This window comes from Protopterus annectens, chromosome 14.part0 (assembly GCF_019279795.1).
Source record: "Protopterus annectens isolate FY-2018-M chromosome 14.part0, PAN1.0, whole genome shotgun sequence".
Classification (NCBI taxonomy): Eukaryota; Metazoa; Chordata; order Ceratodontiformes; family Protopteridae; genus Protopterus; species Protopterus annectens.
The window spans coordinates 1,049,397,411-1,049,411,095 of record NC_056748.1 but is presented as its reverse complement, the minus strand read 5'-3'; the positions used below and the strand labels follow the sequence as shown (position 1 = coordinate 1,049,411,095).

General features: G+C 46.0%; 1 protein-coding gene across 5 annotated transcripts in view; it reads right to left on the bottom strand.

Moving 5' to 3' along the window:
- The window catches only part of LOC122789418 (protein diaphanous homolog 1-like), a 320,618-nt gene that overhangs the window by 104,279 nt on the left and 202,654 nt on the right, over positions 1-13,685 (bottom strand). For all 5 annotated transcript variants that reach the window (XM_044056861.1, XM_044056860.1, XM_044056858.1 and 2 more), the window contains exon 11: positions 6,484-6,648. In XM_044056861.1, the coding sequence (XP_043912796.1) occupies positions 6,484-6,648 (165 nt within the window). The remainder of the gene's footprint in view (positions 1-6,483; positions 6,649-13,685) is intronic.

The window sequence follows — 13,685 nt, the reverse complement described above, 5'->3', positions numbered from 1 at the left end:
TTGGCCCCGGGGTCTTCTGTACGCTTTTCCCCCCATTTCCATTAATCACTCAGTTGATTCAGAAAGCTACCGCATCGAGATCAACAATGATCCTCATTGCCCCATACTGGCCTCGACAAATCTGTTTCCCGTTCCTGCATCGTTACCTCTTGGAGCAGCCTTGGCATCTGGACCCAGTTCTAGATCTCTTGACCCATCAGTCGGGCAAGCTGCACCAATCCCTCCCCTCTCTCAACCTCACAGTTTGGTTGCTCCACTTCCAACCTTAGCCAGGCTTCCCTTTATTTCCCATGCGGTGCGTGATATAATTTTAGCTTCCCACAAATCTTCTACCAGGAGGATTTATGCCAGCAAATGGAAACGTTTTTCCTTCTGGGCAAAATCTAGGAACATGGACCCTTTCACTGCATCTATCCAATCAGTCCTGGATTTTTTGGCTGAAATTTTTCTATCAGGATCTTCTTCGTCCACTATCAGAGTCCAGTTAGCGGCCATTTCAAATTTTCATGTTGGCCTTTCAGACTCCTCAGTTATGTCCCATAAGCTTTGTAAAGCCTTCCTTAAAGGTATCTTTTTACTTAAGCCCCCGGTCAGAGATCCCCCACCGCAGTGGGATTTGAATCTAGTTTTAACCTCCTTGATTCTCCCTCCCTTTGAACCTGCAGCTTCCTGTTCCTTGAAGTTACTTTCATGGAAAACTTTATTTCTGGTGGCCATAACCTCTGCGAGGAGAGTCTCAGAACTTCATGCCCTTTGCGTTCGTCCTCCTTATCTGGTTTTCCATAAAGATAAGAGTGTCCCTCAGAACTAACCCATCTTTTTTTCCCAAGATATCTTCTGAGGCAAATATAAACCAGTCTATCGATATCCCAGTTTTTTTCCCTAATTACTCCAACAGAGCGGAACAAAAGTTGCATTTTTTGGATGTTCACCGTCAACTCCGTTACTACCTGGATAGAACCAAGCAAGTTAAGAAATCTGAGCAGCTCTTCCTGTCTTATGCTGAAGGGAAGAAAGGCCTTCCAGTTTCCAAAGTAACCCTTTCTAGATGGTTGGCCTCTGTCATTACTTTCATTTATGAACCAAGGCATCAAGAACTTCCTTCAAGACCTAGAGCCCACTCAACTAGAGCCTTAGCTACATCAATAGCCTTTCAGGAAAGGTTGCCTTTAGATTCCATTTGTGTGGCAGCCAAATGGGCCTCTCCCCATACCATTATTTCTCATTACAAATTGGACATGGCCTTCAGAAGCCGAGCTAACTTTGGTTCCACCGTCCTCAAGAGTCTGTTCCGATGAGCCACCCAGGGTTGAGGTGCTGGGGATGCAGTCCCATCCAGCAAGAATGAAGGCGAGATTGACAACTTAACATTGAGAAGTTATGTACCTACCATAACGTTCCATGCTAGTGGTCTTCTTCTCGCCTTCTTTCTTGCGTCCCGCCCTCCAACCCCCTAGCCTGGACAGATTTTCTTATCAGTATGGTCTCCCCTGGTTACCTTTTCTTAGTATGGCTTCTGATATGGGTATTCCCCCTCCGCCTTTGTTCTGAGGACAGAACTGCTATGGTGTTAGCTATCAAACGAGATCTGGGTAGTTAGCACCTAGCATTGTGGGATATAGGGGAGCCTCGAGCCGGTAAAAAATAGCTCTCAAGCTTTAGTATATGCAGAGTCGGAGCAGAGGATCGGCTCCAAACCCATCCGGCAAGAAAGAAGGCGAGAAGAAGTGAGTGGAGTGCGTGCGTGCGCGAGTGGAGTGCGTGCGCGAGTGGAGTGCGTGCGCGAGTGGAGTGCGTGCGCGAGTGGAGTGCGTGCGTGCGCGGCGCGTGCGTCTTGGCGAGCGCGTGCGTGCGCGAGTGCGAGTGCGTGAGTGAGGGAGTGCGAGTGCGTGAGTGAGGGAGTGCGAGTGCGTGAGTGAGGGAGTTCGAGTGCGTGAGTGAGGGAGTTCGAGTGCGTGAGTCGACTGCGTGTGCGTGAGTTGAGTGCGTGAGTCGACTGCGTGTGCGTGAGTGCGAGAGTTGAGTGCGAGAGTCGAGAGTGCGAGTGGGTGAATGAGAGCGAGTGCGAGTGGGTGAATGAGAGCGAGTGCGAGTGGGTGAGAGTGGGTGAGTGAGAGCGAGTGCGTGAGTGAGAGAATGCGAGGGAGTGAGTGAGAGAGTGCGAGGGAGTGAGTGAGAGTGCGAGGGAGTGAGTGAGAGAGTGCGAGGGAGTGAGTGAGTGCGAGCGAGAGACAGAGCGGAGCGAGAGAGGAGAGCGAGTGGGAGAGGAGAGGGAGAGGAGAGGGAGAGGAGAGGGAGAGCGAGTGAGGGAGAGGGAGAGCGAGTGAGGGAGAGAGTGAGTGAGTGAGAGAGAGGGAGTGAGGAAAGAGGAGTGAGTGAGAGGAGAGGGTGAATGAGTGCGAGGAGTGAGAGAGCGCGAGAGAGAGCGAGAGAGAGAGGGAGAGCGTGAGAGGCGAGAGAGGTGGAGAATGAGAGAGAGCGAGGAGAGAGGGTGAGAGAGAGCGAGTGGCGAATGAGGAGAGAGCGAGAGTGAGTGAGAGAGCGAGTCTTGAGAGAGCCGCGAAGTGAGAGAGCGAGAGCGAAAGAGAGAGAGCCATGCGAGAGAGTGAGAGGCGAGGAGTGAAAGGAGAGAGTGAGAGCCATGAGAGAGAGAGAGCGAGCCGAGGAGAGCGAGAGAGAGGAGAGTGCGAGAGGCAGTGAGAGAGCGGAGCGAGTGAGAGAGCGCGAGAGAGTGCGAGTGAGTGAGTGAAAGGGAGAGAGTGCGAGTGAGTGAGTGAGAGAGAGGGGGAGAGTGAGTGAGAGAGAGGGGGAGAGAGTGCGAGTGAGTGAGTGAGAGAGAGGGGGAGAGAGTGCGAGTGAGTGAGAGAGAGAGAGGGAGAGAGTGCGAGAGAGAGAGGGAGAGTGAGTGAGTGAGAGAGAGGGAGAGAGGAGTGAGAGGAGAGGAGAGAGAGAGAGTGAGGAGAGAGGAGAGGAGAGAGTGAGGAGTGAGAGAGAGGAGAGAGGCGAGTGAGTGAGAGAGAGGGAGAGTGAGTGAGTGAGAGGGGGAGGGAGAGAGTGAAAAGAGAGAGAGCGAGAGAGTGAGAGAGTGAGAGGAGAGAGGAGAGAGAGTGAGGGAGCGAGTGAGTGAGAGGAGAGGGAGTGACAGTGAGGAGAGAGAGCGAGGAGGCGAGAGAGCCAGAGTGAGCGAGAGAGTGAGCGAGAGAGGAGAGAGGAGAGCGAGAGAGGAGAGCGAGAGAGGAGAGCGAGAGGCGAGAGAGGAGAGCGAGAGCGAGAGCGGAGAGAGAGAGAGAGGAGAGCCTTGAGAGAGAGGCGAGAGCAGAGCGCCGAGAGTGAGCGAGGAGCGAGAGAGCACGAGTGAGAGCGAGCGAGGGAGAGTGCGAGCCGAGTGAGCGAGAGGAGAGCGAGTGAGTGAGGCGAGAGAGGAGAGTCTGAGCGAGAGGGAGAGTGAGAGCGAGAGGAAGAGTGAGGAGAGTGGAGAGCGAGAAGCGAGGAGAGTGCGAGCGAGAGGGAGAGTGAAAAGGAGAGGGAGAGGCGGAGAGAGGCGGAGAGGAGAGAGAGGAGAGGAGAGTCTGGCGAGAGGGAGAGTGCGAAAAGGAGCGAGTGGGAGAGTGCGAGTGAGTGAGCTAGAGGGAGAGTGCGAGGAGTGAGCGAGAGGAGAGGAAAGGAGTGGAGAGCGAGAGGGAGAGTGCGAGAGAGGGAGAGTATGGGTGCGTGCGAGAGTGAGAGGGCGAGAGAGAGGGAGAGCCAAGAGAGCGAGAGAGAGAGGAGAGTGCGAAAGTGAGGCGGCGAGAGGGAGAGTGCGAGCGAGAGGGAGAGTGCGAGTGCGAGCGAGAGGGAGAGTGCGAGTGCGAGCGAGAGGGAGAGTGCGAGTGAGAGCGAGAGCGCGCGAGTGAGCGAGAGCGAGAGGGAGAGTGCGAGTGAGTGCGAGCGAGAGGGAGAGTGCGAGTGAGTGCGAGCGAGAGGGAGAGTGCGAGTGAGTGCGAGCGAGAGGGAGAGTGCGAGTGAGTGAGAGCGAGAGAGAGGGAGAGTGCGAGTGAGTGAGAGCGAGAGAGAGGGAGAGTGCGAGTGAGTGAGAGCGAGAGAGAGGGAGAGTGCGAGTGAGTGAGAGAGAGGGAGAGTGCGAGTGAGTGAGAGCGAGCGAGGGAGAGGCGAGTGAGTGAGAGAGAGAGAGAGGAGAGTGAGTGAGAGAGAGGGAGTGCGAGTGTGAGAGAGAGGGAGAGTGAGAGAGAGGGAGAGTGCGAGTGAGTGAGAGAGAGGGAGAGTGCGAGTGAGTGAGAGAGAGGGAGAGTGCGAGTGAGTGAGAGAGAGGGAGAGTGCGAGTGAGTGAGAGAGAGGAGAGTGGAGGAGTGAGAGAGAGGAGAGTGCGGAGTGAGGAGAGAGGGGGAGTGCGAGTGAGTGAGAGAGAGGGAGAGTGCGAGTGAGTGAGAGAGAGGGAGAGTGCGAGTGAGTGAGAGATGGGAGAGTGCGAGTGAGTGAGAGATGGGAGAGTGCGAGTGAGTGAGAGATGGGAGAGTGCGAGTGAGTGAGAGATGGGAGAGTGAGAGAGAGCGAGTGAGAGAGAGCGAGTGAGAGAGAGTGCGAGTGAGAGAGAGAGAGTGAGTGAGAGAGAGAGTGAGTGAGAGAGAGCGAGTGAGTGAGAGAGAGAGAGAGTGAGAGAGGGAGTGCGAGTGAGAGAGAGTGCGAGTGAGAGAGAGTGAGAGAGAGAGAGTGAGAGAGAGTGTGGGGGAAGGTGCATAACGTTTTCCAGAAGTGGTGAGCTGAGAAGATATTTTCCTGTGTGGTAATTATATGATTGTTGTCAGACATCTGAAGTTTACAGTCACAGCCACACCAGTGGCTGTAAATGATGTTGGGTGTGTTAAAATACATTGTGGGAAATTATTTTTTTTACTGTATTACAATTTCATATCTGTGGTGTAAACAGTCAGTACACTTGTCTTAACTGTTGGGTATGGGGGCTGTTGGAGAATACAAGTGACTCACCCTGCTGCATTTGGTGAAGTTAAGTAGTCATTATTCTGACTTTGCAGAACTAGTGTGTATTCATTTGAAGCCAACTAGAATACTTTAATAAAAATAAACAAATAGCCACAGTAAAGTCTCAAAAGTCTGAGATGTGCACAATGAATAAAGTTGCTATAATTGACAGGTTTGAGATTGTCTGTGAAGAAAATGACAACATGCATTCCTTCCTACCATACCCAAGTCAATGTATCTGGAAATACCATGTTGGCTACATTTTTTTTAACTTTACATCACCAACATCAGCACTGCGCACAAGTGACTAACTGGTCTGGTCTAGGCAGGATGCATGAGAAAGCAACTGATCCTTGGCACAGTGGTGAAGAGTGTAGCATTGTCCGCTCGCAGGGAGTGGTTCTATGGTTGAGTTTTTGAATTCCTTCTTTATAAAGTCTACGTGTACTCATTGTCACTCAGTGGGTTTTATCCAGGTACTCTGGTTTCCTGCCACAGACCCTCCGCTGTATAATGTAAGCCTGTGGCCATTTGTGCTTTTACTTTCACACCAGTCAAACATTCAAGGATACACAAAAGGTAACTTTCTTATTTTGGGGGGTACATAGACAGACAGGTAACACTGCAAGCATTTGTCATCACTGGGAATTACTCCTTGGTTAGCTATGAACATTAAAGCTTTAGACACAACTTAATTTTGTCTGACAAAAAACACTAAATTACTTACTTTCCTTACAAGTTTTTTATTCTGGTCATCCATGAATCAAAAGGTTGTTAAAATAAAATGCTGTATAATGCAGCACCTCCTATGATATCTGGGGCACCTAGCTGTCTCATGCCCCCAGCTTAATTCAGTTACCTCCTCCACACTTTTTACAGCACAGTCTTAACCAGTTGGTGTGCAATAAAATAAGAAAAAAAGTTAAAAATGAAAAAAAAAAAAGTGTAAAAAGATAGAATTTATCTAGTTCATGTGTGGAAAGAAAATGGGTGGGAATCACTATGCAGCTGAGGGAATGGAACCTTTGTGTAGTGCTACACTTCACCTAAAGCTAGTCCTTAAAGTGTCTATAAAGACTGAGTACTGAGGTTGTCTGTGGATTGAAGCGACTGACACCATCTATTGTTTGATGACAGCTAAGTCATTGACCTGTCTTAATGACAGCCTCACACCATTCCAATTAGTCTCACCCATTCATTTGCTTCCTACAGCGCCCTTACTTTGAATTCACCAGCTGCAATTATCTCTAGAACTCTCGTCTACAGAGCAAAGCAAGACATCATGCCACAAAGTTATAATGTAAAGTCTGAAAAAATAAAACGTGTCTTTAATAAGAAAGAGTATAAACATTATCACAACTGATTTTCACTGTTTTGTTCTTCAGACTGCCTTTGGATGGGCCAGATTGTCACACAGTGAAAGTTGCACATTTCTGTAAAGAATGGTTAAAAGAAAAGCCAACAAAAATGCTGGAATATACAGTTTTTCTTTATTCTAGAACTCACCTGAATAGCTGCAATGAACTTCTCAGAGAATGTTTTGAAGACTTTGCAGACCTCCTCCAGCTTGAAAGTGGCTTCATCCTCACAGAAGAATTCCAGTAGGGTTTTTCGTGAGGTTTTAAAGGCTACAACCTCCTGATATAGTTCATTCAACTTCTGTTCAGCTTCCTGCAGATAAACAATGAACAGTCTCAAAGGAATGTAACAGCTTTTTGGCTCATTGAAATTTAAAATCATATAAAGTTAGACCAAAACAGCTGCCCTGCATTTCAGGCAGACAGTTTAGCTGTTATGTGCATGCTAAGCATGTTTACCTCCCTACACCTGATGGTCAAAGCTCCAAGACACTTCTTTGAGAATGGGTAGTTTGAGAGAAATACCAGGTGCAGTAAGTTTTGGTGTGCTCTCTACAAGTATGTATCATGCATCTGAAGGCCTTGCACTTTTATTTTGCACAGACTGTGCCTTCCATACTCCCAATTTTAGATTTTTTTCAACACACAGCCACACACGGTTAAAGCTAGTTTTATTTAATCATGCCTTGGTAGCAATAGTTGTGTCATACAATAATTACACTTGGAGATAAAGACAAATGCAGACCCGCAGTTGCTAAAAGATCCTCCAAAAGACAAAACAGCAAACAATAACCAGCCACGATAGAAATTAAAAGTACAGCCAGTTGAGAATAATCAACTATAGTAACAGCACTGAGTTAATAAAAAAGGTGTAAATGAGTACAAAAGATTTACTAATTTAAATAGGCCTCAGAAAGTATAAAGATATGAAATGTGATTATAACACTATCCAAGTCGCATTGTAAGAGTGCGTGCGAAGGTGATCAGATTGGCATCATCTGGTGCACTGGCAAGAAATAGGTGAGGAGGGAAAAAAATGGCTTCAGAAGGAAAGAATATGGCAGAAAATACTCTTGGCCTTAAGAAAGCAATAAAGTACAGTTTGTACCTACCATAAATGTAAATGTTCAAGTGTTCACACTACTGCAGTCATTTCACTTGGGTTATCCTGCCGTCAGGCGGTCCCCGTAGTCGGCCAGAGTTCCAAAGTCTTGATCCGGCGTCGGTTGCTGTCGCTTCTTCCCCGACGTCAGTGCGCCAGGGGTATACAAGATGCATCAGACGCCATTTTCTTCAGTTTTTCTTGCCCCGGATGTCAGGTGCCCCCAAGCAGGTAGGCAATACATATTGCTAGTAAAAAATATACATAGAAAATAAAAAAATACCTTCAGTTACAAGCAAATTCACCACAAAGGTTGTATAGGATAGAAAGGTATAGATAAGTCCAGCTAGTTCAGAGGGGAGGGAGGGTAACCTGGACTGCAGCAGTGTGAACACTCAAACATCTGCATTTATGGTAGGTACAAAACTGTACTATGTTCATCGTGTTACACTGCTGCAGTCATTACACTTGGGTAAAATCCCAAAGCTAAGGTTGGGTGGCTGGTCTATAAAGAGAGTTAGGATTGGCTATGAGGCCCTGCAGAACTGCAGTGGCAAATCCTGCTCTGGATTTAGAGTAAAGAGGCAAGTGGTAATGCTTGGTAAAGGTGTGCACTGAACTCCAAGTTGCAGCCTTCAAAATTTCCTTGGTAGGTACTCCTCTGAGAAAGGCTGTTGAAGTGGCTGTTGCCCTGGTGGAATGTGGCCTTTAGGGATTGATTTGCCATGCTGTGTGTAGCAGTAATGAATACAGTGTCCTATCCATTTGGATATAGTCTGCTTTGAGATAGCCTTGCCCTGCGATCCTGCAGCATATGCTACAAACAGTTGCTCAGCTTTCCTGAAAGCATTTGTTTTGTCCAAGTAGAAGCGTAGCTGCCCGTGTATTTCCAAAGAGTGCAGAAGTTTCTCCCCTTTATTCTGGGGGTTTGGATAAAAAGTTGGCAAATGGATGGTTTGGTTAAGAGCCACACTAGATACCACCGTTGGCATAAAGGTAGGGTATGTCCTTAAAGAAACCCTGTCCTGATCAAAAATTATAAAAGGTTCCACTGCCATTAATGCCTGTAGCTCAGAGACTCTTCGTGCTGAAGTTACTGCCAGGAGCAGAGCTGTTTTCCATGATAAAAATTTTAGATCAGCTGCATTGGCTGGCTCAAAAGGTGGCAGGGTCAGTTTTTCCAAAACGAAATTGAGGTCCCAAGTTGGTGTTGGTGCTCTCCAGGGCGGTCTTATGTTTTTAGCCCCCCTGAGGTACTGCTTTAGCAAGGGATGAGAGAATAAAGAAGGATCCGTGTTGTAATGTGCTGAAATGGCAGAGGTGTGGATCTTAATTGATGAGAAAAACAGGCCTTTGTCCAGCATCTCAATTAAGTATTGTAAAATCTGAGAAATGTTTGGGACAAGTGGATCAAGGCTTTGAGCCTGGTTCCAGGCGCAGAATCTCTTCCATTTTTCTGAGTAAGCTTTCCTGGTGCTAGGCCTCCTGGCTTCCAAAATGACACCCATAACAGCTTTAGAGAGAGGTGTTAGCTGTTTGACTAATGAATCTGCCATGCAGCCAAGTTTAGGGTTTTGAGCTGACCGTGCAGGATCTGATTGTTTTGTTGAGTCGGAAGGTATGGAATTTGAGGCAAAATCCATGGTGGGCCTTGAGCCAAGTTCTTTAAGATTGGGTACCAGTGCTGGCGTGGCCAGTCTGGAGCAATCAGGATCATCTGTGGTTTTTCTTGTCTGGCTTGTAGGAGTACCTTTGAGAGGAGAGGCTGTGGTGGGAAGGCATAAACTTTTAGGCTTTTCCAGCTGAACGAAAGAGCATCCACTTTCCATGCTTGTGTGTGATAAGTACTTGTGCAAAATTTTTGTAGTTGGCAATTCAGTGGGAGGCAAAAAGATCTATGTCTGAGCATCCCCATTTTTGCATTGCCATGCTGAAGATTTGTGGATTCAATTTCCATTCGTGAGGGTCCATGATATTTCTGCTGAGATCATCTGCCAGAGTATTTTTCTTTCCTGGCAGGAATTGTGCTTGCAGATGGAACTTGATACGTTAGAGCTGTGTTCCACAAGGTCATGGCTTGCCTGCATAGGGGATAAGAATGAGTGACCCTTGCTTGTTTATGTACCACATTACTGTGGTGTTGTCTGTCTTTAATAATAATTATCCTGGATGCAGAAGGTCCTTGAAAGCTGTTAGGACATTTTTAACAGCCAACATCTCTTTTTGATTGATGTGAAGATGCATCTGGTCTGTGGTCCACTGGCCCTGTATGCATTTTCCTGCCATGTGCGCTTCCCAGGCGTAATCCGAAGCATCTGTTATTGGAGTCTGCCTGGCTGCGGGTAGGGTAAAAGGCTGACCCTTGTTTAGGTGACATGCCCGTGCCCACCATCGAAACTCCTGTTGCAGGCAGGGAATCATTGGTATTACTGCTTCTAAACTGAGAGTGTGTGGAGTCCAAACACTTTTTAGGTACCATTGTAATTTCCTCATATGCAGTCTGGCATATGGTATTAGTAGTATGCAGGATGCCATGAATCCCAGAGCCTGCAGAATTTTTCTTGCAGGGAGATGGGACTTTTTTGTCAGTAATTGAAAATATTGAGTTAGTTGAACTTGTTTGTCTGGCGTGAGATGAGCCATCTGGGCCGTTGTATTTAAGCTGGCACCCAGGAATATAATCTGTTGTGAGGGCACTAGTTTTGACTTCTTTTTGTTTACTGTGTACCCTAGAGAAATTAGCAACCTTTTTACAAACGCCAGATGCTGTAGAAGAATGTCCTTTGTCTCTGCTTGAATGAGGCAGTCATCCAGGTATGGATATATTTGAATTCCTTTTTGTCTGCAAAATGCAATTACTGGTGCCAGGCACTTTGCAAAGACCCTGGGCGCAGTAGATAAGCCAAAGGGCAGTGCAGAGAATTGGTAGTGCATTGTACCAGCTTTGAATCTGAGGTATCTTCTGCAATTTTGTCTGATAGGGACATGCAGGTGTGCCTCTTTGAGGTCCAGAGTAACAAGCCAAGCCTTCTTGCCCAGCATGGGTAGAAGCTGCTGTAATGTCAACATTTTGAATATCCAGGTAAGTATTTAGAATTGAAAGGTCTAATATGGGCCTCCAGGCCTTCTACTTTCTGGGGACCAGTAAGAGTCTTGAGTAAAATCCTTGTCCTTGTTCCTGTTATGGTACTTTTTGAATAGTTCTCATGTCCATGAATGCTGAAATTTGTTTTTGTGCCTCTGCCCATTGATTTTGTGGCAGGTTTGGCATTCCTTTTAGCCTTGGTAAAGTATGAAAGTGGAACCTGTAACCTTGAGACATAATATTCAGAACCCATTTGTCTTGGTGATAGTTTGCCAGTTTTGAGAAAAAAAGTGCCAGTTTTCCCTTTGAGGGGGCTGCCAAAAGGGAAGTGCTTGGTGTACGAAGGGGGAAGCCATTGGGACCGTTTCCTGTAAGGTTGAGACTTGTCCTCACCTCCTTTTGGGGTTGAGGTGCCCCACTGTCGTCTGCTAGAGCCTTGGGGTTGAGATCTGCCTCTTGGGCGTCTGTATCTGCCTCTCTGTGGCCTGTCTGACACTGGAAAGGACCAATTCTTTGTGGCCAATTTCCGCTAAATCGAAGTGGCTGTACCTGTAAGAAATCCTTGACCGTTTGCATAGATTTAGTTTTATCCTCCATTTTCTTTAACACCTCTTCTGCCTTAACACCAAACAAGGTATCATGCTGTAAAGGAGCATCCAATAATTTTGCCTTAACATGATCAGGTAAACTCTGTTCTTTTAACCAAGCATTTCTTTGAATCACAGAACCTGTAACTGCGGCTCAACAAGAGGCCTCTAAAGAATCAAAACCACATTGCAGAGTATGTTTTCCCACCTGTTCAACTGCATGCAATAAATCCTGCATTTCTTTACAGTCAGGAGCTTCTGAGCTTGCAAGCATTTTCTGTTTTAACTGAGCCATTAAATATTGTTGGTACATAAGCATGTGAAATTGGCAATTTAAAGCCCTTACTGCTAAAGTTGTAGAAGTGTAAACTTTCTTCCCCCATCTATCCAAAGCTCTGGAATCTCTGTCAGAGGGTACTGGATTTTTTGCAATGGAAGCCTTAACCCCTTTTGGACCCTGCAAAATAGTTTCTGGATCAGCAGAAGGGTTTTTATAAAGAAACTTGTGATAGTCAGGGACTCTACAATACCTATCTGGCTTTGCTGGTGCAGGGGGCAAAGAATCAGGAGAGAATCACCTTGAGTTTCCAGAGGCCTAGTTGTGTCTCTTTCTTTTACACCCTCCTATTGCCTCATTACTTCTTTGACCTGTCTTTGTCTCCTACTAGCTTCATCTTCTCTTTTTTTTTTCTCTCTCTCTCTCTACAGAGCACACTCAAGCAAATCTGCAGTCTGCGGCTACCACTCCATCTATAGTGTAGGAAGGAATCAGTATTGCAAACTAAACAAGGATATACATTTTGAGCCTCAAGAGCAGGGTCAGTCCACCCAGGCATTCTACTTGTATGTTTTATGAGAGTGAAGCTATTACATTAGCAGTATTTCTTAGTAGTTCTCAGCTTGCTAATAAAACTGACTGTTGTAGCCTTGTGTCCCCCCCGATAGTACAGTAATCCTAACTGTCCAATAGACAGTATATATTTAATTCACATCCCTGTGACTAAATTAAATTAACCATCAAGCAGCCCTCTCAGTTCTTTCTGCCTTAGTTTGTATCACTTGGAGGATCACCTGCTTATTTGCATCTCTATCATTGCTAATGTATCTCCCGACTCTAATCTGTGCACAAACTGGTTACTAATCAGCAAGTCAATGTAAAGACACACTCCCAACCTTAATAAACTTTGCTGTCTCTTCTCTCCTTCACTTTACAGGTAGTTTGAATTATTACTTGCCCTCTCTGAGGCCTTCACTGTTTTCCACTGATTGCCTCTGGTTTCTTTGCATTCCACCTGGTTTACACCCCTTGTGCTATCTCCCTCCCCCAATACAAAGTCTATATTAGAATCCTGCTGAGCATGGAGCCATCTTTAAATTTCTAGTCTCCCACCAGGACACAAGTGCTTTCAGCAATTACATTCTGCTAGCCGGTAAGCCATTAGACCTCAGGAATTTGTTTTAAAAGTGTTCAGATTTGTAAAGTAATACTTACTTTTTGTTGTATTTGGATTTATACAACTAGTATTCATTTTTCTGATTTCTGACTACTGATCTGCTTATTTTGTTTATTTAACTGGTTGATTCTGTCACTCAGGAATTGTATTTTTACTGACACTACCACTGCAGCTATGTTGTCTCTATGCTACTAAAACTGCTGTTATAACTGTAATGTATATCTAATTGACCTAGTCTTTGGAGTTAGAAACAGTATTTACTGAATTTAGCACTACAGTTATATCTGCAGCTGTGCTGTTGTGTTCATTTTCCTTTTTCTTGAATGCCAGGATAATTGGCTGATAAATGTATTGTGTATGATTTATTAACCGGTTTCCAAATTAAGTTATGGCACTGTGATGTGGTTACTGTTGAAGCACTCTCAGACTGTAGCAGTAGCATCTATTCTCCTGCTTTATCCACACTATCCTCAGATTTTTTCTTTTACACCCTCCTATTGCCTCATTACTTCCTTTGACCTGTCTGTCTCCTCCTACTAGCTTCATCCTCTCTTTTTCTCTCTCTCTCTCTCTACAGAGCACACTCAAGCAAATCTGCAGTCTGCGGCTACCACTCCATCTATACAGTGTAGGAAGGAATCAGTATTGCAAACTAAACAAGGATATACATTTTGAGCCTCAAGAGCAGGGTCAGTCCACCCAGGCATTCTACTTGTATGTTTTATGAGAGTGAAGCTATTACATTAGCAGTATTTCTTAGAAGTTCTCAGCTTGCTAATAAAACTGACTGTTGTAGCCTTGTGTCCCCCCCCCCCCCGATAGTACAGTAATCCTAACTGTCCAATAGACAGTATATATTTAATTCACATCCCTGTGACTAAATTAGATTAACCATCAAGCAGCCCTCTCAGTTCTTTCTGCCTTAGTTTGTATCACTTGGAGGATCACCTGCTTATTTGCATCTCTATCATTGCTAATGTATCTCCCTACTCTAATCTGTGCACAAACTGGTTACTAATCAGCAAGTCAATGTAAAGACACACTCCCAACCTTAATAAACTTTGCTGTCTCTTCTCTCCTTCACTTTACAGGTAGTTTGAATTATTACTTGCCCTCTCTGAG